Source organism: Coturnix japonica, chromosome Z (genome assembly GCF_054131305.1).
Source record: "Coturnix japonica strain WE chromosome Z, WE-NBRP24, whole genome shotgun sequence".
Lineage (NCBI taxonomy): Eukaryota > Metazoa > Chordata > Aves > Galliformes > Phasianidae > Coturnix > Coturnix japonica.
The window spans coordinates 33,248,529-33,274,732 of record NC_140702.1 but is presented as its reverse complement, the minus strand read 5'-3'; the positions used below and the strand labels follow the sequence as shown (position 1 = coordinate 33,274,732).

Genomic DNA, 26,204 nt, shown 5'->3' with positions numbered 1-26,204 from the left:
GAGGTCTTCTGAAGTCACATGTAGCGGATCCACAACACTTGCTCTTTTATCTTCACTACCTATATGATGTTCTGGCGCCCCATGTTTTGGAATTATCTCTTGTAATGATACTTTAATTACTTTCTGCACTTTGTTGGTCCTGCAAGGGAAAGCCTCTGGCCAACCTGAAAAGGTGTCTGTTAATATCAACATATATCTATACTCCCCTTTTCTTGTGAGTTCAGAGAAATTAATTTGTCATTGTTGCCTAGGCTAATTTCCCTTTCCTATATGTCCCAGTGGGACTCCGAGGCCTGTTGTAGAATTAAACAAATCTCACATTGCTGTGTTACCTCTTTAATGATGGTGTATAAATTCCAAGCCACAATCCGTTGACTCAGGTATTTATACAGGGCCTCGATTCACCAGTGAGTTTTCCTGTGCTTAGCCAGGATTATGGCCCATAACAGGGAGGTGGGAACTGTTATTTTGTTTTGCACCCTAATCCACTCTCCTTCTCCCACTTGCCCTTCTAAGTTCTTTATCAATTTTTTGTCTCTTTAATATCTTGGTTTACCTTCAATTTGAATTGTACTGTCTGTAACCAAAGCCTGCATATCTGTGTCCTTCATTTCTGCCACTATTCTTCTCAGTCAGCTAATGTGTTGTCTACTTCTTTGGTTGTTTCTCCCTTCTGGTCGGCTTTACAATACATCGTGGTCATCTTCTCAGGTAGTTGTACCACTTCTCGAGCAACTGTTACCATTCTTCCCAATTTCTCTTTCAGTATAATCCCTGTTTCTGTATACTCCCCAAGCCACCTCAATTAGTTTATCCAGGTCCCATATTTCTCTTCTTTTAGTCTGTACATCATTGTGAGAGAATAAAGACATTCTTGGTCTGATTAGCAAAAGACCTTGGGTGATGTAAACAAGTTCAGCCAGCAGGGTGAAAATAGAAAGACTGTAACTATTTATGTCAGACAGTACCTCTTGAAATAATCACAAGATGTCTAGCTTGTACTCCTGGCATAGGTGTGAGCAGATGCCATAAAGGTCAAGCCTACCAATGGCAAACCCTGCTGAACCTGAGGTGGCTGACAGAGGTGAGTGGCAAGGAACCATGGGTACATGCATGACAAAGAAACAGAAGGCAGATAATTGCCAAATAATGGAAGACCCTATCGATTATGTATGGAATGCACTTTACTTTGTCCCAGCCAGAAACAAACGGGAGAAAACCAGTGCAGAAGGTGAGCAATAACACCAAGCTGCATTTCACAGATGAATGGTTCCATGGCAGGCTAAGAGCAAGGCGTGGTGGGCAGCACATTGCTGAGTGGCTGCTGACAGAGTAGTGCACTGAGACGGGGGCACCTGATGGCTCTTTCCTCATCAGGGAGAGTGAGACATTTGTTGGGGACTATGTTCTGTCCTTCTGGTGCAATGAGAAGGTACGGCATTGCCACATCCACTGGCAGCAGGACACTGGCACCCCCAGATTCTTCCTGATCAACAACCTGGTGTTTAACAGCCTGTTCAGTTTCATCACCCACTACCAGGAGATGCCTCTGAAGTACAACAGAGAGGTGTTGAGATGAGTCTGACAGAGCCAGTGCCCCTGTCCAACACAACAGCAAAAACTGGTACCATGTCAACATCACCAGTACCTGAGTTGAGCACAGGCTGATGTGGGTGCCACAAGATGGCAAAAGAGGGACGAGCCAAGCTCCAGTGACATCTCCTTCAAGGCAGGATGGATGACCCAGCACTGCCACATGCAGCAGGAGAGTCATGTTTAATAAGATACTTGACCAAGTGCGTATTGTTCAAGTTAATCTCACTCAGTAAAAGTCTTTGTTATAGGAGGGTTCGGGGCAGACAATCCCTGTAACCCAAACATGGTTGAAACTTTGAGTTGGGCATCTACCACCCTGGGAGTACAAGGTGTCTATTGGCCCAGTTCCAGAGTACATATTGGGGATAGACATCCTGTCAGGTCTGACTTTCCAAACCACTGTGGGAGAGTTCAGATTAAGGGAAAGATGTATTAGTGTCCAGGTGGTGCAGGCAATCATACGGGGTCATGCAAAAATTGAACCTATTTGTATGTCACAACCACGCTGGATCACAAATAGAAAGCAGTATGGACTCCCAGATGGGCAAAAAGAAATCACCAAGACTGTGCACAAGCTGGAGAGAGTAGGAATCATTAGTCAGGAAGTCAGATGGTACATGGCAAATGACAGTAGGATACAGAGAACTAAAGAAAGTCTCAACATCAATCCATGGAGCCATACCCAACATCGCCTCCCTCATGGATACATTAACTAGAGAGATAGACAGAAGCATATCACTGTGTTCTGGATCTAGCAAATGCATTTTTCAGCATTCTAATTGCTAAGGAATCTCAAGACCAGTTCACATTCACAAGGGAGGGCAGGCAGTGGATTTTTCACGTCCTGCTTATAGATATATAAGATATAACAGGATCCTGAAGGCTGGCCTGAAGGCAGATTCACAGTTCTTGCAGGGGTGGAACAAGGGGCTTTATGAAAACCTGCAAGACTTGAATGAGAGACCAAGAGATGGCAGACCCAGTTTGCCAGTATCTTTAAGAATGTTGCAGACAAGTGGGCCTCCCCACTTAGGATAGAAATTATAGGTAAGGACACCTCACTCAAGTCACAGGTTGGCATCATGAATAATTTTCTCTTCCCTGTCCCTGAGGATCTAGAGCCTGGAAGACACAAGGTAAGATGGCCTTGGAAGGTGCAAGCAGGACCAAAATGGTGTGGTCTCCTTGCACCTTGGCGGAGATTGTCAGAGGATGAGGGAGCAGTAAACCCTCCATTAATTGGTGCATGGCCAGCAGAGGTAGTAGTTCACACCCCTGTTTTCATTGCAGAGGGGACATTAATCATGTCCATGTGGCAAATTAGAACCTCTCTTTCCTCTCCCTTCCCCCCCCCCCTTTGGTACCTGAGATAATGATTCAGCCACAGATATCAGGCAAAAGGGTGTCATATTGAAGACCAGGACGTGCCTCAGTACTGGCAGAGGTGTTGACTCAAGACTGAAATACAGCCTGTATCTTACCATGGAGGGCAGACCTACACCTCCTTGTAACTATCAAACATCTGGTTTGCTCCCCTTGAACTTATAAGTTCACAGGATAGCTGGCAGGAGCAACATTACTCCAGCATGCTTCAGTGTCCATGAGATAAAATTGTGACGCCCTGTGGTGCACTGCTGAACTTCTGGGAAATGGCAAGCACAAATCATAACCACTACTGGTCCTTAAAAAAGATATGACCCAAGAAAGAACATCAAGTGCTGGCCCAACAGAACCACAGAAAAGACTGTCAGTAATTGCCTTCATTGTCTTAACATTCTTCATTGCAGTGGGTATTGTACATACGTTGTGATGTACATTGTATATGAAGTCACCAAATTGCAGGAGCTTACCCCCTACCTGCTCAGTCATTGGTTCAACCTGTGAAGAGGTGGAGTATAGTGGAATTCTAGGGTCACAGCCTGAACCAATGGGTGAGCTACGTGGGTACATGAGTGCCAGGAGCAGTGGGAGATGTCTGGAGCCTCCCTACTTCTGTGTAATCTGAGTCTGCACATGTTCCTCCTCCCCCCCGCCCTTCTCTCCTGCACGACTGTACAAACAATTATCACTCTCAGATAGATGTAGCTTTCAGATACTTCCCCTTTATTTGTAATTAAAAAGTTGTACAGAGTTACAGGTGTCTTTTTGAGAGAGAACTAGTGCTTGTAATATCAGAATATCAGCCATATTAATTCAAAACATACCTTCAAGCCTACGTTATGCTTCTCAGTGCATATAAGCAAGCTAGCTGGCAAATGAGAGTTTTAATTTTTAATAGCAATTAGCATTAACTAATTAAAAAATAGGCTTGTACATGCAACGTTAAATAATGAATCCTGATCAGACTGCTTCCTACAGGTCATGATATGAGGATTTCTGAATTAATGAAATGCAGATTAAGTTGCTAGATTCTGATTCCAATTTCAACTAAAGGTTCCAACTTTAAAATATGTTTTAGCTAGGAATAGCATGATCAGAAAGCTGAATTAGAAAGTTCTTGTTATTTTATGAATCAGAAAATAGCAAATGCTAAACAATTAGCAAACCATGAAAACAGAGCTTCCTGCTTGAAAAAATATCCCATGATCTGATGAGGTCAAGGGAAGATAAGCCAACAATATGTCCAGCATGTAGTCAAATATGCTATAACATAACAAAAAAAAAAAAAAAGATTCAAAGTCTCTTTTACAGTAAAAGCCAGAAAGTATTTTTGTATTTAAAGAGTTTTAAGACGATACTTTGTGCAAATGACACTGCTTCAGATCAACAGTACAATCAAGTTTTGCATAAGTATGTGCTTAAGTATCAAAAGCAGAGTTGGGCTGATAAGCAAAATAATAAGAAAATTGGAATGCTGTTTCAGTGGAGGGATAAAGTGTAAAGAGACGCAGAGAGAAACAAACAAAAAGGTGAACTCTATTCATCTTCAATTATGAAATATAGAAAAAAAAACCTATCACAATAAGTCATCTAAATTCACAGTGATCATCACAGATGTACCATCTGCACATGCAGTCATTTTAGAAGTTCACTGTTGCAAGTAACAGAAATGTACACTATGAGTTTAAAAAAACACAATGAGAAAATTATCAGATGCTACCATTGTCTGTATTGTCTGAAATCCAGAATTCTGCCATTAATCACTCCTTGTGCTTTTATGCCTTTTGTCAAATCAGTGTCTTGACAAGTAAATGCTGAACATTTTTAGGGACACACTGGGTCCTATTCAAGGCTGATATATGCAAGGGTAACTCAAAGTCAGTGCATACAGACCATTAGTATGGCATCCAAGCCTAAAGTAAGTCATTTTCGTCATTTAATGACAGAAATACTTAGCTATCTACAGTATGACCATATTTTATGAAAGACCATCAGCAGCTGTGTCTGTGGCAATTTGAAATGTGATCGCAACACCACAGTTGTCTGTATCAATGACCTCAGCTTTTCAAGTGAAAACATCTTCAAAACACTATTTGCTACAGTTCTCAAAATATATCTTAGTAATAAAGTGATTCATGGTAATTTCTTAAGACACTATACTACCTTTAGAACAATGACAGGATAGGTATCAAAGAAGAACTGTAATGAGAGTCTAATATAAGCTTGCTGTTTGTTACATGTTGTCTGGAAAAGAACATATCTGTTCATTTCTTTTAGATTTCACTGTGGAGATGCATTTTAATATATCCTTATTGTCCGGCTGGTTTTTAATCTGACATCTTTTCATGAAAAAAATACTATTAAAACCCACAAACATGATGCTTCAAATCAGCTCCCTAGACTAATTTTGACAAATGCCTTGCAGGCTTGTATACAGATTGAAGACAAGTAGAGTTCTCATTCTTGCTAGCTTAAATGTCATGAAAGTGCTAGCTAGCTAAGTGCCTTTATAGGAAGCATCATTGAAGAAACAGACTAAAGTTTTCTAAAGTTGTTCCTGGCACATAAAATTTAAAAAAAAAAAAAAATTAAAAAAAAAAAAAAGAAGAAAAAAGAAAAAAGGGAATATATCTGTTAAATTTCACTGGAGCTGTATTAATACTTGGTGTGATGTTTGCTTTTGTAAAGGAAAACAAAAAACAAAAAAACAAAAACAATCAAACTGATCTAAGGTATCCATAAAATACTATTTACTGCATGTCTTGTCTTGCTATTTTCATATCCCTTCCTCTCTGTGGACACAGTTTACACTTTATTTTAAATGTACACTTGAATAAAGTCTTACCTTGTAATCTGTGTTCTGGTATTGAAGTCAAGAGATCTCATTGAACGCAAGACTTCTATACACCCCAAGTACTGCAAGGAAAAAGAAGCAGTTGAAAAACATGAAATTATTCTTGAGTTCTATGATAAACTGTTCACTGAAAGGCGTTGCACAATGGAAGCCTAGAAACAGGAAGGGGCATCAACTCTTTGAAAGGGTAGATAACAGCAGGACAAGGGGAAATGGTTTTAAATTGGAGGGGGGAAGATTTAGGTTGGATATCAGGGGTGAATTCTTTACAGATGGAGTGGTGAAGTGCTGGAACAGGCTGCCCAGAGAGGCTGTGGATGCCCTGTCCCTGGAGGTGTTCAAGGCCAGGTTGGATGTGGCCTTGGGCAGCCTGGTCTACTATTAAATTTGGAGTTTGGTGGTCCTGCCTGTAGCTGGGGGGTTTGGAGATGCATAATCCTTGAGGTCCCTTCCAACCCAGGCCATTTTGTGAATCTGTGATTCTGTGAATATGTATTTTTACATTCCATGAATCCTATGTGCTATGTAGATTTTTGTGATTATGTTCTTGTATAACACAGCTTTTCCATTAACAATTTCTCTCAAGTCTGATTCAACATCTCTCTATAAGTTTAATCTAATGCCATTAATACATCTTGTCCGTAATGTGCTGGTTTTTAGTTTTTCATTTTCCATGTTTTATTTTACATACAAAGCTATTAAAAAAAAAAAAAAAAAAAAAAAAAAAAAAAAAAGCAAAACAAAACAAAAACAAAAAAAAACAACCAACCAACCAACCATACAAACAAACAAACAAAAACAAACGAAGTGCAGAAAAACAAATTCAACTACCATTAGTGGGGAAAAAAACATTGTGGCAGGCAGGGAAGTTGTAAACAGCATCAGCAATCTGAAAATTCCTCACCTCAGGCACAGGTGGAATTTTTGTTAGTATTCTCATTAGTGCAACAATATAAAGATACAGGAAAGTCTTAAGAAAATACACTAATAACAAATGCTGGGAGATGGTTTTGACAGAATTATTCTAGAGAGGAGGGATACGAAGGCTGGGTAATATTTAGGAAAAGACCAGACTTATTGGAGCACACTTCTGCCCTGTACCTCTTTGAAAAACAGGGAGTAAGTTGGAAAATATGTTCAGATGTAACAGTAACTATCATAAGAGAGAGAAAACCTCAGGTGAATTCTCAACTTGCTTCCAAGAGCAGGCATAATTTGCACATGATAAAGCCTACAGCTAAAGCTGCAGATCTCAACAGGTATTTGTAGAATGGCTTTGTACAAACAGCTTATGGCAGGCATATCCAATGGCAGCATCACTGCATGTACTCAGCCATTCACTCAGCTTTTGAAAGTTAGGGGAAGCTGGAATGAGTTTTTAGATAATTAACTTGGTAACACTGTTCTAGCCTAATACCAATCTGCAGTGTAATCAAATCTATTTAGACACAAAACTGGTGCAAAAACCAAGTGAGGTCAGCATTTTGTGTCTGCTTAGGACTTTTTTATTCTACTGAAAAAAAAAGAAAAAAAAAAAAAAAAAGATTTTTTTTTTAATTACCAGGATCTTCAACAGTACTTTTTGTACAGAAACATATATGTTATAAAATGTTTACAAACCAAGGAAATTAAAATTAAAATCATTAAATTGCTCAAATTTGGATCATAATTGCTTGCAGTTTCTGGGAAGGCTTATTTCAAGATCAATTGTTTGTTTGTTTGTTTGTTTTGTTTTTTTAAGAATTCTTCTGCAATTTTATCTTAGGTTTTCAAAAAGTTTGTAAAATCCTTGTGGAAAATAGCTTCTTCATAGAGATCCTGGCACACAGAGCTTTCAAAATAAGGCTTGTAACATTATTACCAAGACCAAAACAGTAAAAGAAAAGGTAACCTCCTGTGTATCATTGCAAGTAGCTACTTTTTTTTAGTAGGTTTCTCCCTGCGCACTTTAAAGTATCAAGAAAAAAATATTGTCATGTTCTGATGAGAGAAGTTAAGCTACTAATTCTATTTTAAAGTATCTCAGAGGCTGATTCGATTTTCTCAAAGATGAAGATCAATTGAGATAATCAGCTGAACTCAGTTAAGTTATACCAATATATAGCAATGAATCATTTTGCTTTAGTTCTATGATTCTTTTAAGAATAAATGTTCCCCAATATTTATTTCATACAGTGTATTTTTTTAATTAAATATGTTGTAAATTGGTAAAACTATTCAAAGGCATTCCCGTGGCTGTTCCTTACTGAAATACTTGGTTTTCATTATTTTTTCAACACATCCACTTAGGCCGCTTGATACCAAAAGATTCTTGAATTGTACTTGTTCCTTCACTTGCCTATATTTGTCACAAGTTTTTTTAAGCTCAGAAATTGCATAATTTTGAGGGCTGAGTCAAATACTTTAGAAGTAAACTGTGAAAGGTAGTTTCACAAGTACATGCAGGCGTGCAAATAAATACACAAACACATATTCACACGTTTTGAAATAAACACACAAGCAATTAGACAGATATCCATTAACATACTTAGAAGGTGTGCAGTTAGACTCTCTTGAGTCATACTACCTGATCTGCATTAATGAAAGTAGAGACAAAACCAGACTGAAGGAAAGTCAGATGGAAAAATTATCTTGTACTTGCTTTATGCATAGTATGGAGACAGCTGAACACAACATAGTAAAGCTTGCAATTTTCCTGACTGATCAAGGCAAAGATGGTAACTGATTTTCTTGGATAAAAGATGCAAACACTTAATCACCACAGCATGTTTTTAAGTAATGAAATTACTATAAAAACTGACATTCAGAAGGCCCAAAGGCCAACTACAGGAACATATAACTCACCTACTGCTATGCTTCAATTATTCCCAAAGACCAACACTGTTCTCTAAAAATATCCACTTGAAGTACATCCTGACAAGGATCCACAGAAAGGAGACATACAACCAAGATAGCAAGTAAATAAATTATTCATTTATTTCAACAAATATATATCCCATTTAAAAAGAAATGCTTTTGTTTTAGGCATTCCATGAAACATTTAAAGTATAGTTATAAAACAGTCTACTTCAAATAAGAGCTCCTCTTCACCCAACACTTAACGCATATTCTAACCAACTGGCTACTGTGCATCATGATAGCATCCCACTAGCATCCTCCCTCTCATGCTCAATTTACAAAATCACCAAATGCAGCTCACCTTGAAGTAGGAAAATTTAGGAGCACCAAGCTCTCTCTGGTAATGTTCTACCTTCTGTCTAGTTTCTCATATCTGAATGAGAATATTCCAGCTTGTATACCTTCACTGAATGGTACCACACCCTAAGGCGACATCTTTCAGATGAATGAATGCCTCCCCATTCAGAGGTTTTAGAATCATAACCAACACTTTGCATTCTAAACTGTGCCTTGCAGGACACTGATGTAAAGCTTAAATGTGTCACATTCTCCTGGAATCATGTCTTCTACTGCAGAGGTTCAAAATCTAGCCATCATTTTTTCAGGTAAGCATAATACATTCCAGGTTTTTAGTTCATTCCACAGCAAAGATTTTTTTCCAAATTCCCTGAAGTATCTCTATCTTCTCTATGCTCTATGACTCACTCAGAAAATTCTTGCTTAGCAACTAATTTTTTTTTTTAATTTTTTTTTTTTTTTTTTTTTTTTTTTTACAGTACTCAGTGCAAGAAAGGGTAAAGAGTTCTTCACCATGTGTCAGAAACAGACAGGTTAAAAAATGAGGGTTGAGTGTATTCATTTGCATGGAGTGAAGAGGAAAGGCAAGCAAGAGAAGTCACCATCAGAGTTATCTTTTTCCCCTAGAACATGAAATCTTGCTCAGAGGTTTGTAATAAGCTCATTCAGAACATCAGTTTACTAGAAGAAATCTTTCAGTTTTTGTGTCAGAAGCTAGTAGTAGAAATAACAAGAAATGTTTTTATATAAATACAGCAGCACTTATGCACATATGGCACTGGAGTAGTCCAGCCTGGGAACAACACATGTTTAAATGGAAGGTGTATGGGTGGCACTGACTAGCAGACTAGTGTCTGCCCAAAGGTTGGGTAGCATGAAAATAAACCTATCACCCACTCTCAGACAAAATAAGGAAGCCTAATCCCTGAATGTAAACTACTGGAATATCATTAGTTCAATAAAGCTGCATGCTTATTCACAGCAAATTAAAAGTGGTTTCAAATCTGTGTTCCCAGCTACTTGCTATAAATCTGAGTGGCTCACAGCACTGCAGATTGCACCTGCAATACACATAGCCTCATGCAAGTTATATAAAGGATAACATGGTTATATCAGCAAACAGATATACACTTGGTAGTAGGCCATAAATTAGTCAGTGCCTTCAAACACTAAAGTATCTGAAATTTGCTCTAGCATTTCACAAATGCTGATAATAGCCTAGGGACTGAATGAAAAACAGAGGTATCGCCCTGTGATTCTGCATGATGTATACAGACCTAATTTTTGAAAATAGAAAGCTCTGAAACATATTGTAAGGTACTCGGTAATAATTTGGACAGTTTGTCACCCTCTGGCTCAGACTGTGCATTTACTTGTGAAGTATACAAAAGAGAACTCCTTTTTACTTGCCACATCTATTTCTCATGTGTATTTAGAGTAATATCCTGACTTTTTTTCTTTTTTTTCTCTTACTTTATACTTGTTAGGGTTAGTGCTAACAACAACAACAACAACAACAACAACAAGAGCTGACTATTGCTAATTAAGCCCAGCTGATTATTCCCTATTTCAAAAGGAGAGCTTCTATGTCAAATTCAGTCTATTTTGCTTCTGTTGCAACATACATTAATTTCTTCATCCAAACAACCAATCATCATAATTTCAGATGATGTCATTACTAGCCTAATAGGCTTGGGAAAAGGACACTAAGAGTTTCAAAATGTTCTACAGGATTTACAACTTATAAACTTGCCTTCCTTCATAAGCCCTATCAAAACTGAAGTCTAGATGCACACTAACAAGCATGGTATAATACAAAAATAGTTACAGGTTAAAGTTAATAAACTTGTCCACACATAACTGAAAACTCAGTCATAGATCTGTATTGTAAATTCTTGCATTGATGCAAGAAAAGAAGAAAACCAAATAAAAACAAAAGCAATCCAAGTCCTAGACAGAGTTGAGAGTTAACCACTTTCAAAGTAATTTTTATCTTTGGCAAAAACATAAGGAAGAATCAACTTGAATCCTTGTAACATCACTTTTTACCATGTTCCCAGCTTACCTGAATTTATAATGCCCACTTACTAAACTACTGAAAAGAAAAAAAGGAATTGCAATCAAAAGGTGTTTCCGTTAATAAAAAAATACTAAGTAAAAGAAGAAGTAATAAAAGATGCAAAGTATTTCATAATCTTTTAAAAATTTGCTTTAACTTAACATTAATTGCCTTGAATACCTTAATGATTGGAGTAAGGCACCTCAAATTGTTTGCACAAAGAGAGGATAGTTTATCATAATATACTTTTGCTCTTCTACATCATAAGAACATTGTACCTTAGTTGCATGTATACCAACAAACTACATAGCACCCTGTAGGAGTAAATCTACTAATTCTGTGAAGACAGTGGCATCTTAGAAGCACTGCAACATCATTAAAAAAGTGAAATTTTATGAAAAGTGAGAAAAAGATACAGTTTTCTGAAATACATAAGGACATCTGACAATACAGAAAATCCTTGCTAAAATCCATAAAATAACCCCCCCCTTACTGGCTGTTGCCTATCTTCTGAATACTACATTTTACTCAATAGCAAACAGAGGCAGCAGAAGTCATTGTCTGAGGACATCTGTCTGAAGGAATATGGGAGTAAAACAGTCCTTGCAAATTTTTAAAGACAAAATGGATAGTTTTACCTAGAATTTGAAATACAGAGTTACCTGTTCTGTTACCTGTAACAAATAGGCACAAGGCAGGAGAACATACCCTACCAGGTCTGCAGGAGGAAAGTAAATTGCTCAACATTTTTTAAGACAGATCTCCTATCCAGTTCAGGCTAATTATTTAAGGACCTCTGTATTCTCTGAAGGTGACACAGTGTTCACACTCCTGTGTCAGGCTAGAGCACTGGAAATGTGTGGGAAGTACTGAAGATCGGAAGGCACAGCTCTATGCACAGATAACTAGGTGAATGGTTTCATGTGTCAACCGTGTCATGGTTTAATAATTTTGTAATTTTTGCTATCAGTATTCCACATCATAACATCATATAAAGCATGAATAATTTTACTGAATCTGCAACTTACAGAAGAAGACTACATCTCCCAGAGAACAACACGATAGGTCACGGGACCTGGACTCTATATTAACTCGGTCGCAGAACAGACTGACGTCTTTCGAGTTCTGGCGTTCAGGGGAGTGTGTGGGAGCCTTCAGCCGTTCGCCTAGATTTGCAGTAGGCCTCTCGGTTATGGGACTCATTCTCTCTCCTATTTTGCTTGATTCGTTAGCTCAATTTTCAATTATATTGTATTATATTGTGTTATCCTGTATTTCGATATAGTATTTAGTAAATAAGTGTGCCTCCTTAGATCGTTGCCGTTTGTTTTCTTTTTCCTAATTAATTTTTTTTCCTTTCGGCCTAGGGCCCCTCCGGGGCCCACGGCCCCCTGTCACGGAGGCAGGTGGATTTTTAGTTCAAACAGTGACACTTCTTTTTAATATATGATAGAGTGGTTATTTCCTGATCACAACAAATAGTCAGTGCAAAGAAAACTGAAATTTCTGGGTTTGTTTGTTTGCTTGTTTTAATCTATAGTACTTACGAAATCCAAACTACCTTCACCCATTTGGAAAGCAAAATAAAAAGAGAATGGAGAGCATGCTAAGCAGCGGTGAGGATCAACTACTCACAAGCCCAGCAAAGTTCTCCAGGATCTTAAGCACAGTTACCTTAACTGCAATTGTTTGCCACAACTAACATTGACAGATATTTGTAGTTCTTATGTATATTTGGATAAAATCTTGTTTCTAATGTAATTACATATGGCGTACTTACGAAGCATAAAACCTCTACCCATTTAACAGAAAGAGCCAATCAAACCAGGTAAATAGTTCCTTTAGTTAAGTGTGGGGTTAGCCTTTATTCACTTTGAACAAAAGGACCACTTTAGAAGGAGGGTTGTTGTGAAGATATTTCCACATAGACAGTCTGAAACTGCCATGCATCTTTCAGCACTGCTGCAAACAAAAGTTAGAAAATGAGCTGGCATAACTATCAATTATGAGTACTGAAAACAATGGGAAGCTCCTAGGGCTGAATTTACAATTGAAAACTTTTACATACAGTATTACTGCATTCATACTGAAAAAGAGTATATATAGGGAATTCATCCATATGATGCTAGGAGCTCCACAGCTGAGCTGGAGCCTTGGTCCCTGCAGGATCTGGACCCACGGGTCAGCTATTGCATTGGAGCATGAGACCTACTCTGAAACCAATCCAGAAAAAAAACATAATATCATAAGGTCGTTTTCCTCTGTATCAGCAAAAAGCCAGAATTTTCTGAAGATCTGCACTTTAGATACGCAATAACCACTTTATTTTTTATAAACTTTAGTGTCTGCTAAGAGGGTGTTTGCCAAACCTCAGGCAAACCTCCTTGTTAATGAAGAGCAGTTGTGCACTGTACTGCCCCAGCTCCAGCACCATGGATGTCTGCAGACTCCATTTCTGCGGGTGTTGCTGATAAAGCAATGTGCCTCCTGGGAAATGGAGCTGCTTTGGCAAACTTGAGCTACCATCTTCTGGAGAGACAACAGTGAGAAAAAGGGCTCAGCATGTACTAAGCTGTTCAGAGTTATGTCAGAGTAACTACATATTTTAAGCATGTGGAATAGAAGATATGCTTACATATTTAAGAGTGGAATAGAAGATTGGCTCTGTGATATTCCTTATATAGGGTTAGTTACAATATTAGAAAAACCTGCAGGCAGAAGGAAGACTTGATATTTGGAGAAAAATAAATTTGTATGAGCAGCAGTTGCAGAGCCTTCAAGTCAGCTGTTAGAGATTTTCCATTTCTCTGGAAGTTTGGGATATAAATATTTGCCTATAAATGCTCTACTTAGCTATCAATTAACGCATAATAAAGTCTTACCTAGAATTAGTGTTATACTGCACATGCACATCATAAAGTAGCATAAATTAATCTTATAGTCTGTTATTTGAAATTTCATCAGTCTTTTGTGTAAGAAGATACGCTTGTAGTGACACGTTTCAGAGATTTCTATACACACAGGCATTTTCTGAACTCCCAAACTAAGTCTCTCCCGCAATTATCTCCAAAATGTAATAACTACACTGAGCCTTAGGATGACCACAGAGATGTCTGAGGCACTGAGGGCTGAGGTCCCTTGTCCATGCACTTCTGTGGAGCCCTGCTGCATGCAATGTCATTTTCTTCCCTTCCCCTAGGGCAAAGCTCACCTTCAGTGCTGCCTCTGAGGGTACCTGGTGCCTGTCCTCCACCAGCGCATGCTGAGGGAAATTATCTGCACCATGCTTTCCAAGTATCTCCATAATACTGCACCTGCTTCCTGCAGGGCTCAGCAGTACTGTAGCAATGAAACAATGGCTGCATCATTCTGAATGAGGGAAATACCCAATATGACACTGTCAGAATCTAACACTAAAAATGTGTCATAAATATATGTTGCCATGAGAAACAGAGAAACACTCTTCTAATTATAATAGTTGTAATAGAACACTTTCATAAAAGTCTCCAGGGAAATAAGACTTTCTCTGTATATCTGTGCTTTGATATATTTTCTGTCACCAAGCAGTAACAGTGTTTGGCATCTAAAGTACATCATTAAAGAATTTAATATTTATAAAAGAAAGGTCACTTTTTAAAAAATCCACTGCATGAGTGTAGGTCACTGTATATTTGCAAGATGCCTTGCTTTAGTCATGTAAATCCCTTTACAAAAAGTTTCTTGAAGATTTTCATTAAGGAATTCAGTCACTTAAGTAAAGAGAAACTTCCAGCAGGATTCTGAGAACAACAGAACAAAGTGCTTCACATTTAGTCAATACATAAAGACTGAAACTTCAACTGAACAAATTCTTAAGACAGATCCACTGCTAGTAGAAATACCAGCTTCTAAACAAAATAAGGCAACTGTTTTCTTTTTTTCATTTATTTGCTTGTGTTATATAAAGAATCAATCCACCTTAATATATAAAAAATCCTTTTAATTTATATATGAGTGTATAATATATATGCACACACAAATCTTAAAGTCCTGTATATTGACTACACATTTGCAGAAATATGTAGTACTATTGTTCTAAAGAAAACTTACCAAGAATCATTAAACATGAAAAAAACACCACTACTTTTCCTCCTTTCTGTAAAACTATTTGTAGATAAATGCCACCAATTTTAATAGTTTGTGGGCAGCTAAATATATCTACTAACTTTTGGCATATTAACTGCATATATCTACTAATAAATGATCTTGAATGTGTAAGAAGATATCAGGATCTGCCTGATACACTGAAAAAGATGGAAATTTGTTATCCTTTTCCCCACACAGAGATTAAAAAAAGTCTGTAAAGGCCCCTCTTTATGTGTGGAGATTCACAAAAACAGAGAGGCCTTGAAGAAAATATGAACACTTTTTGAATGTCTCCCATTCCTTCTGAGAGTGAGTAACAGAGAGAAAGCACCATTTGGCAAAGAAATGGTACTTCTGTGCCACTGTAATCAGGGCAGAAGGACAAATAGAAGAACAGTACTAAGCAATAGATTCTACATTCTTTAACATAACTCTCAATGTATGACTAAGATTTTATGTGACTAAAAATTATCACTTGCTGGGGGAAACATTAGCTGAAGTTAAGCTGTGTAACAAGGTACAGTATTTTCTCCATGATTCCAAGTATAGTTTTCCTCTCTCTACATAGAGAGAGGATATATATCTGTGTATGTATATATAAATATATGTATACATTCAGCATATATATGTGTGTGTGTGTATGTATGTATATATATATATATATATAGGGAGAGAGAGAGAGAAAGAGAAAATGTCTATATACAGATAAATATAGATAAATATATCTTATTATATTACTACATATAGATATTTTCTCTTGATTTTAAGATTGTAACATTTTCTACTTTTTTTTCCCCACTATTCTTCAGAGTTGTAGATATGAGTAGCCTTAGAAATCATCACACAACATCTCACAAATAAAAAAAAACCAACACCAGAACAACAACAACAAAAAAGGCTATCTCATAAATCTGTTCAAAAAACATTCCAATTTGGATACAACTATAATTATCGTAAGAAATTAATAGTAGTTTTACATTTCTCCTCTGTGAAAACATTCTGTCATCAACTCACACTCAAGTCACAGGATTATGTTTCAGAACTCCATTTAAAAAAATGCTAAGTATTCAGCTAGGGAAAGGAGAATATATTTTATCTTCTCTTGAAATGCTATTTCTTAAGTCAACTTTAAAGTCTCATTTCTTGTTAGGGAAATTATCTTTCTCCTCTTCTCAAGGAGAAAGATAGCACAGGGAAGCTAATTTTCCATCTGTCAACTTTCTAATCTCCATCTCAACCTCACTGAAAACAACACATGTTCATAAAAAGGATCTTTTTCTTATTTCTGACTTGCAGGATATGAAAGAACACTACCAACATCTTGCTCAAAAATACTCATAATGGAGATGCTAAAAGGAATGAACTTTAACAAGATTCCATATTTAGAAATATCAGTAGTTTTATATGCACAGTATTTCTTTTTGTTTGTATTTTGCAAACATACATTTTTGTATGCAAAAACTTGGAAATGCTGGAATCAGAAATGCATACATTAGGCACTTACCATTTTATACGTAAACATGTCTTGCATACTGCCTTTTTAAAATTTATTCATTCTCTATGTGTTACAGGTTTTAGTGAAAAAAGAGGCTGCATGTAGTTTAGTACTTTTCAAATGTAATTTTCAAGATATATAATAGAAGATGAATGCAATTGCTGCAGTGTGATATTAACCAAAGCGAATACTTGCAATATGCACAACAGTGTCACAAGTGAAGTGCTTCATTTTCTCAAGTACATACTGGAAATTAGTGAACACTTTCCAGACAGTTTACTTGCTACCCTCAATATTCACTAAGATGTCTTTCCTTTTAAATCTCCATGCAGATTAACTCTAGCAGCTTATGTTCTGCACCAGATTTCCCCTAACACTAATGTGCAAAAGTTCTGCAGCCAAAACATTATGCTTCAAAACCTGAAAATAATAATTAGAAGTTTAAAATCATAAATATGGAGACTGTAGATATATCAGTTTTTTAAGGAACATACATCAGCTTAGACATCAAGCAGAACTGCTTGATTTATTCCATTTACTACAGCAAAGATCCAGAAGATGGAAGTTGTAATGGGTGCACTTGCATTTAGCTGGGTATAAACCTGATGTAAGTTTCTGAAAAACTGCTGAACAACTGCTGTGCTTTCAAGACTGTACATTTGAAGGTGTGATTCCAGAAGCATGCTGCCAATGTTAAAAACCATAATTCAAAATAGACAGTTTCTTACATAAACACTACAGGTTTTCATCACAGGAGTCTAGCAGTTAATATATGTTTTTTCTGAATCTTAAATCAAAATTCACTCATATATAATTTTAATTTTTTTTTTCAAATCAATATATATATATATTCCACCACTGAAAAACACAGAAAATGAATAATGTGTTTGATTTCAGGTAAAACAAACAGAAGCAGTGAATTCTCACAGTGACTGTCTGCCTACCTACAATGTCCAAAGCAAAATAAATAAAACAGCTGAGTTTCCTGACCTAAGCAGAGAACATCAAACAGTATTCTGCCAACTAGATTATTTCTCGTGCAGATGGATCTCCACCGAGTTACATCTAGCAACAGTGGGACATTTTTATCAAGATGCTTCTCAAACAGTAAGAGAGAAGCAATTTATATCCCAAAGTGTAGCACTAACTCTCTTTTCCTATTGTACACCCAGTATATGTCAGAACAGTAAGGAAGTGCTATTTCAGATTAACACTGCTCTGAATTGGCCAACTTACTTCATCTGCCATTGCTTGCAAAACTAGCAGAAAGACACAAAAGCTGCTACCCAGTGTTTCAAAGGTTATATATGTACTCTGCTTTTGACAGTGAAACTTGAGAAATATTGTTAAGAGTTAAATAACAAGCATCCTGATACAAAGTCATGCTTTGTATTGCAAACAATATTTCTGCACCCAAACTAAGGGGAGATTTAAAATAGGTCTATAAAATATTATTAACAGTCTGCCACAGTTTAACATGATGCAAAAGCCTCTCAGCAAAGAAGAGTGACTGAAGAATGAATTGTAGATGTTATTTTTACACTTAGTGCACACTGTGGTAGAAGGCATATCCAGTATCTTACCTGTCTGCAAAACAATGCTACACATAAATAACCTATTCTCAGAAGATCTAATTTAACAGGTCATTGCAGAATACTTTCAAAGCATACCAAAATATTACCCTTGAAACTTGTGATTTGCTGCTCTTGACATGCAGTATCAGTGAACTGAAAAGAGCAATAACATTAGAAGTGACTGAATTCTCATTATGTAAAACAAGCATTTTCCTGCTCTACCCACAACAGTATTTCTATTTGTGGAACACGGTAAGAATTACAATCTGTGCCTTATACTTTCACATTAGAAGCACATGTGCCCTTAAATGTATTTCCAGTCTGAAAAATCATGCAAGATAGATGGCTGTTCATACAACAGGGTGTATTTCTTTCCTATTGTAGATTGCAACAGCCATATTGGAAGCTTTTGCATCCAAGATATATATAATATGCTAGATAACACTGAAAACCTAAATTAGGAAGATGAGTGAGAACAACCACCACAATACTAAGAAAAATAGCTGTTAGCTTAAAAACAGCATTTTAACCCAGCTGTAGCATATTATCTAACAAGCAGTCTATTTGCAGGTTTGCTCTGGTATAAGTAATAAATAAGTAATTTCCAACACTGCCTTTCTGCATTTACATACCATGCATTATGCACAAAAAAAAGGAGCATACAAATAGAGATCCTATCTGCCCATATAGCCTGCCAACAAAACCAGCACAGAATTTTTCATTGATAAAGAAAATGGAAGAAATCAGACCAACCTTCACAATGTACGTCACACCAGGTCCCAGGATCTTCTCACTCAAGTGCAGCCATCCTTGAGAGGGTTTATTGACAATGCTGCTCTTTTGATTCCAGTCTTCATCTCCTGGGCACATTTCCTCTGACCGTGTTTTTTTCCCCATACTCATCTTGCTCATGTCCTGCAGTGAACACGAATTGGCAGAGACAAGGTTACGTGTGTTGTCAGAAGCTTCTGCTGCTGAACTAGAAGCACTCGAGCTTCCCTGTAACTTGGAGACTGCAAGCTCCTTTACTGCAGAGGACAGGTTTTTGATACCCAAGAGGCTGCCTGTATAAGAGAATTTCAAGTGGGACACTTTATGGATGAGGGTACACAGAGTGGTGGGTCCATCTTCTTGGTCCTTGCGGAGAACCTCTGGAGTGACCAGGTATGAAGGTGCTGCTGAAGTCGTAGCAACTGCTGAGACCTTGCTGTTCATGGACAGATTGTGAATAAGATCATCAACTGATGTCACTGAATCATTCCTGAAGCGGTTATACTTGGTACGTTGAAGCATACCCTTCTATCTAGTTTCCTGCATATGTTCTGGCAAATCCGATACCAATGCAGGAGATGCTCGTGCTAACATAGCAGGTGATTCATAGCAACACAGGCAGAGAACAAGATTCGGGGGTAAAAAAGCAAACAATATGATGAAGAACAAGAAATATATATTTTAAAGATATTTCTTGTGGTTCCGCGTTAAGGTTAGGTGAAGTAACAGTTTTCTACAACAGAGATCCCAATCCTGCTTAGAGCTGCCAACTTGCTCACAGCAAAAGCATGACTCACACAAATGAGAAGGACCCTTTTCAACAAAAGGCTCAGTGAGCACTGCAAATCACTTCCTGTAGGAAAAAGATAAAAAAAAAATAAAAAAAATTAAAAAAATCCACCCACTTACAGCACACCAGCACCAATTGATTCTCAAATGTCCTTATCCTCTCTTCTCAAACAGATATTTTCTTTTAAAATATTATTCCTGCCCCCACTACTTCTTTTCATACCAAAGACACTTACCTTTAAAAACGAATTAACAGCCTATCTAAAACACCACACTTTATTCTTCTGTTTGACTGTTCTTTCACCTCACATATTTGTGAATCTATAAAGAAGGCACAACTAGATAGCAAATCTCTAATATATATACATAATACACATATATATTCCCCTCTCCCCCCTCCAGCAAAACACAGATACCTTGAAGGTTTAAAGAATACCTTTAAGCATCTCAAAAACATGTAATAGAAATAAAGAAAATACACCATTTTCCTTCACAAAAGCAGCCTAGCAGATTTTACAAGCTTTTGTGTCAATGTTGTTTCTCACATAAGTTGTTATTTCCAATTTTTTACAGATAAAACAATCCTTCTTCCCTACCTCACAGCAACCCTATGTTTTAATGCAGGATTATATAAAGTACCTATGTGTGAACTGAGTATTTCTCTGATATCCAACAACAAGCATACGAGATGTTTTTTCTTTCACCACTGATATTCACTCCAAACTAAAATGTGAAACACATCTTCCATCCCCTAGAATATTTGCTATAAATCTGAGAAAACTGAGAAGTGCTAGAGGAATATTCAAAAGTTTATGCATCACCTCACTGATGTTCTGCAGTGAAGAATAAAAGAATACACCAGTTCTTATTAAGCATAAATATCAACCACAAGGAATTGATCTGGGGAGGGGAAAAACATGAAGAAATCAGATGCTTCATTTTTCTTCCTTTTTTTTTTTTTTTTTTTCTTTTTAAAATGCAAAGTGTACACAGCCTTGTGAAATACAATGCTCATCACAAGCCACATGGCTCTTTCCTACAAATTGACTTTCTTTGCAAAATATCTTTTTGAAAATACATTACATAATATTCATTTTTAAACAAACAACTGCAGAAAATTTTAAAGGAAAAATCCTGTGCTATTCTTTCCCTCTCCCTTAACTAAAGGCCACAGTATTCGAATACAAAAAAAAAACCAACAAACAAAACAAACAAAAAAGACAAAAACAAACAAACAAACAAAAAACCCAAACCAAAGCAGCTTAAATACAGTTACTTAATTAGTATATTTATGCCATTAAATTAAATCAGCTCCTTTTATCCCCGCAGTGATGAATTATGGCAGTGTTAGTGCTTCTAGTGATCTGTGGAATAGCCTCTCACCATCACACAGCTAACCTGCTACAGCATCCTCACAGCATTCGTTCCTTTCTTCATCCTCCTAGCATAGCAACAGCAAATATGCATATCATAGCCTATTTTTACTTGTCTCTACTGCCCAGAAAACACTGTCACTCCCAAACGGCTGTCTTCATTAGAAGCAGCTAGCAAAACTGCAAAACATGAATGAGACGCTGGGTGTGTGAATGGAAGGACGGGCTAGCAACCTCGCATTTCTGTGAATGAAGCAAGGCCTCACAGCCTCTACCAGGCAATCCCTTGGGTACTCACCAGCCCAGCCAATACCAGCCGGCTTTGATGACTCATTCAGCAAAGGCTTGCTAAGTAGTGGAAGATCTCATTCCGAAGAGAGGTGGTGTCTTTCCTGCAGCGGCACGAGAAAATAAAGCTGGTGCCAGAGTGGGTGACAGCACTCTGCAAAGCTCCTGTAGGTGAAAGGGTGTTGCAGGAGAAATGCAAGGGCCATTTGGGATAGAGGTGGCAGGGGAGGAAAAACGGAGAGCCAGGGCTGGGTTCTTCCCCAAGCTGTTGGTTGAGCTGATTCCTTTGCATCCAGAGTGAGAACGTGAGTGTGCACATTTTGCTTGATGTTTAACTGCTCTGCCTGTGTGCCAGCAGATTCACAGATTTTATAGGTCTGCATTCATATTCCCATAAGGGAAAAAAATAAAATAAAATAAAATAAACAACAATAATAGTAATTAAAAAAAAAACTGCTTGAAAAGAAAAAGAAATAGTAGCAGATATTTATTTGCACTATTAGCATAGTAGATATTTTAAAATATTGTGATCATCAGGCCAGTGAGAGAGAAGCAGAGGGATTTCTTCCACTTCCCAGACCCACAGCAGCAGGATGCAATTCTGGCAGCCACAGAAATGCTATATAGACATCCAGTGGACTGAGTTCTCCTGGAAATATGACATTTAATGCTGTTGCAGAACGGAGCAGTAGTAGTCACTGAGTTCCAAGATCTTGAAATCTGGTCTGATGGGAACTGGTTTCCTTTGAAAATCTGTCCCAAAACTAGAAAAAGTAAATATCTGAAAATTTATAGTAATTCTTGGGACCAGAAAATGTAGAAAATTTTGCCTTGCAGGCAACACACCCAAATGTCTCTCAAGGAAATAATAAAATTAGGAGAACTTGTATTGGCCTTAAAATGCAATTAAAATTAGAATTCAGTCTCTTCACCTGTATTGTCAAATCATAACAAGGTGTCTTCTGGCTACATGCCCATACTTTGCTCACATATAATACCACACTAGCCTGCAACCAGTGAGTTCATTATCATCACTCTTGACAGGAAGGCATTCAGTGCACTATTTCCCTCAAATCTATCTGCAGCAGCTCTAGGTCAGCTAGTAAAGTGAATCCAAGTTAAAAAATGAGCCTTTTTGTTGTTCTTTTGCAGGGATGTGAGCCAGACACTGGCACCATGAGTAATAAATGGTCATGGAACAGTGAGTCCATTGTGGATTCAGAAATAAAATGACAGGTGGAACTTCACTGTTGATAAATTAAAAATAATACATAGCCCTAGCAATATACACATAATAAGGGGATGTAGCCACCTCTGACCAAGCACAGAATTTCTTGGGAACTATTTGGCAATGTTAAAATTTTGTGAGCAGTGGTGGAAAGATTTATCTTGGACAAAATTTTTAAAATGATGTGCATGAAAAAAAATTTTGGAGAAAGCATACACCAAACTAATTTAGGGTCAGCTGTTACAAGAAACACTGAAAATGTCAAACAGCTTTGAATATGGATGTTGCCATGAGTTTGATTGCAACACACACAAAGCAGACATAAGGGCTATTGTAGTTGACCTTCCTCTTTACAAGAAGTCCTAAGTAATCAATGTCATTATGTTTCAGCATTAAATCATCAGCATATAGAATTATATTTTTTCTCCTTGCAATCTGGTAGACACAAGAGTTAATGGTCTACTTTAGTAAATCATCTTGCAGACTATTTAATATCACAAGTGATTGACTGCTTACATTAAAACATAGCATTTCAACAGTCCAATTGTTTTATAATGTTCTGCGAGGATACTTTTCTCTTGATTTGTTAATTAAAAGGGGAAAATACCAGCTTTCCTTCTATGAGCTAGATATTTTCCAGAAACCTCTAGCTGTGTAGTCATCAGGCTTTACCCAGCTTTATATGTGTGAGGGAAGCTCAGATGACATGGTTCTAGACAAGGAAATGGCATCATAACAAGCAGCAAAGCATTATGATATAAACTTCTTAAGCAGGTATATAGCTATTATAGGTAAAGAAATGATTCTACTTAATTTTTATGTATCTATTCTGTTTGTATATACTTAATACATCAGTACCTGTCCTCCTCCCTGTCTCTGATACACCTGCACACAGAGAACAGTTACATGCTCTTGTGATTTTAAGGAACACTTTTACAGAGCTGACAGAAATATCCAAGAGAAGCAAAACATCCATCACTGTGATTAAAAAGAGCCATGACTACTACAAAACAGTCCGCAGGAAAGAAGATAGTAAATGCTCTTATAAATCTGAGTTTTTCACTTGCTGTTTGAGGCAGACCTCAGTTTCTGTATGACTATTGAAAAGGAAAAACAAAACCAAACTGAACAATCAAACAAACAAAGCATGAGTTAAAAAAAAAAAAAAAAGCAACAACAAAAAGCAACAACAAGAAGACCCTCCAACCACTACTTTTAAAAAATTGGGTTGATTTCTTTAAAGAAAAACCTGCTGCAAATTGCCTTCCTCTCCTTTTCATTCTATTCTCTCACATGATCAGTTTTGCTGTTTCCGTGGCAACCTTTTTGCTAAGGGTTGGCTGTGTGGGTAAATTGGAACATTGTCTGCAGTTGTGCAAGTTATTTCTCTGGAAAACCATACTGTTGGAAATATAACTGTTTAAAACTAACGATACTATTTACTAACGTTCAGCTTCTGCCTTAAATTGAAGTAGTCCAATGTAAATTAAGGTTCAAAGTACGACTACAGATTTCTGTGTAAATAAGCACATTTAAGCCAGAAGCTGATCCTAAACAGGATTGTTTCTGGTTGCTTGAAAATACTGGAACACTTTTTCATTGAGACACTTTCACCCTGTGAAAAATGACATGGAATAGTTGGTAGAGAATGCAACTTGCAACTTTTCATGCTCCACCAGAGTGGCTCATGTTGGCTTACTGCTAAAAGCCAGCACAGTAAAAGTTCAGGATGAAGATGGATATTAGACAATACCATATCTGAATGCAGGTAACAAGGAATAGTATAAACAGGCACCTTTATCTTGTATTGTACATCTAACCAAAATCCTGGTGGTTTGCATGATGGCAGGTCCAAGAGCTGTTCAGCCTGCTTTCACATTCCTTTCATTGACTTGTCATCATTTTTTCTGTATTGGCATAAAATGTGTGTTACAGTGCCTGTCTGAAGAATAACACAGAAAAATACACTTTTTTTTTTTCCAGACAGACAAATTCTAGACATACTTTCACTAAATGAAAAATTGAACTGAGGGCAGAGCAAAAGTAGGAATAAGTTGTGGACAGTGCAGAGTTTAAACGTACTAATTGCACAGGTCAAGACAAATGCCTGATTATCTATTTTCACCCTGAAATGCAATCCACCAGCTTGTGCCATTGAATTGTACAGGTTTTCTTGGCAAACAAGAAGTTATGCAGTGTGCCGTATTTATAGTGAAGACATCACTGACTACTGCTTTTACTGAAAGAATTCTAACAGTTTTGCAGCAAATAATAGCCAGCAGTTGCAGGGTTACTGGCAGCAACACTCATCCCACCATACTGAGAATGTGGGATACTTCTGCAATATTTGTACCGGATACAGTAATGTAGAAGAGAAAGCCATAGAAAAATGCGTATGTGCACACACTTGCCTGTGTGGACATGTACTTATGTCTTAAAGATGTATTTTCTCAGCTAGACTGTTCACCCTTCATACATTTCACAGAAACACCAAGGCTGGAAAAGACTTCCAAGATCATCCAGTCCTACTATCCACCCATCACCAATAATTGCCAGTTAACCCGACTTATCCCGGAACCTCGACTGTTCGGGGGAGAGAGACATAAACATGGATGCCATGAAGTCTTCTCTCAATTTATTGCTGCGTCACGCTCCTTATATACCATCCTAAATCCCACACAGATGCGTACACCTGCTATGCAAAACCCGATGCACATGAGAGAACCTATACACACACACACCTAAACCCCTGCCCACTAACTCTTAACCTACAGGCCATAATGCAGCTATTCTAGAACACTCCATCTACTCAGAACTACTGTATGCACTCATAAATCCTTACAGAGACAACTTAGTACCCCAACACTAGTCCTATCACCAGTTACCCGAAAGAAGGCCAACCCCCACCTCACAACAACCTCCCTTCAGGAAGTTATAGAGAGCAACAAGGTCTCCCCTTAGCGTCCTCTTCTCCATACTGAACAATCTCAGTTCCCTCAGCTGCTCCTCATATGGCCTGTGCTCCAGACCCCTCACCAGCTTTGTTGCCCTTCTTTTAAAGTGCTCCAGGGCCTCAATCTTCAAATCTTGCAGCGAAGGTCCCAAAATAGGACACAGTACTCGAGGTGTGGCCTCACCAGAGCTTTGTAGAGGGGGAAAATCACCTCTCTGTTCCTGCTGGCAACACTGTTTCTGATGAAAGTCAGGATGCCATTGGCCTTATTGGCCACACAAAGAAGGTGGATGTTCAGCTGAGCTTCACTCAATACTCCCAGGTCTGTTTTCCTCTACACAGTCTTCCAGCCACTCTGCCCCAAGTGTGTAGTGCTGCCTGGGATTGTTGTGGCCAAAGTGCAGGATGTGGTATTTGGTCTTGTTGAATCTCATCCCATTGGCTTCAGCCAAGCAATCCAGCCTGTCCAGATCCCTCTGCAGGGCCTCACTACCACCAGGCATATCCACAATTCCAGCCAACAT

At 37.7% G+C, this 26,204-nt stretch overlaps 1 protein-coding gene across 11 annotated transcripts in view; it reads right to left on the bottom strand.

Moving 5' to 3' along the window:
* SHC3 (SHC adaptor protein 3) overlaps positions 1-21,627 on the bottom strand; it is a 59,597-nt gene extending 37,970 nt beyond the window's left edge. For 2 of the 11 annotated variants that reach the window (XM_015849360.3, XM_015849367.3), the window contains exons 1-2: positions 19,032-19,902; positions 5,822-5,892 (exon numbers count right to left, since the gene is read on the bottom strand). In XM_015849360.3, coding sequence (XP_015704846.1) covers positions 5,822-5,892; positions 19,032-19,571 — 611 coding nt within the window. In that variant the 5' untranslated portion in view covers positions 19,572-19,902. Of the gene's footprint in view, positions 1-5,821; positions 5,893-8,674; positions 8,744-14,295; positions 14,413-19,031; positions 19,918-21,221 lie in introns of those variants that run through there. The other 9 variants (XM_085529015.1, XM_085529010.1, XM_085529013.1 and 6 more) reach the window with 9 other exon arrangements.
* Between the last annotated feature and the right edge of the window lie 4,577 nt (positions 21,628-26,204).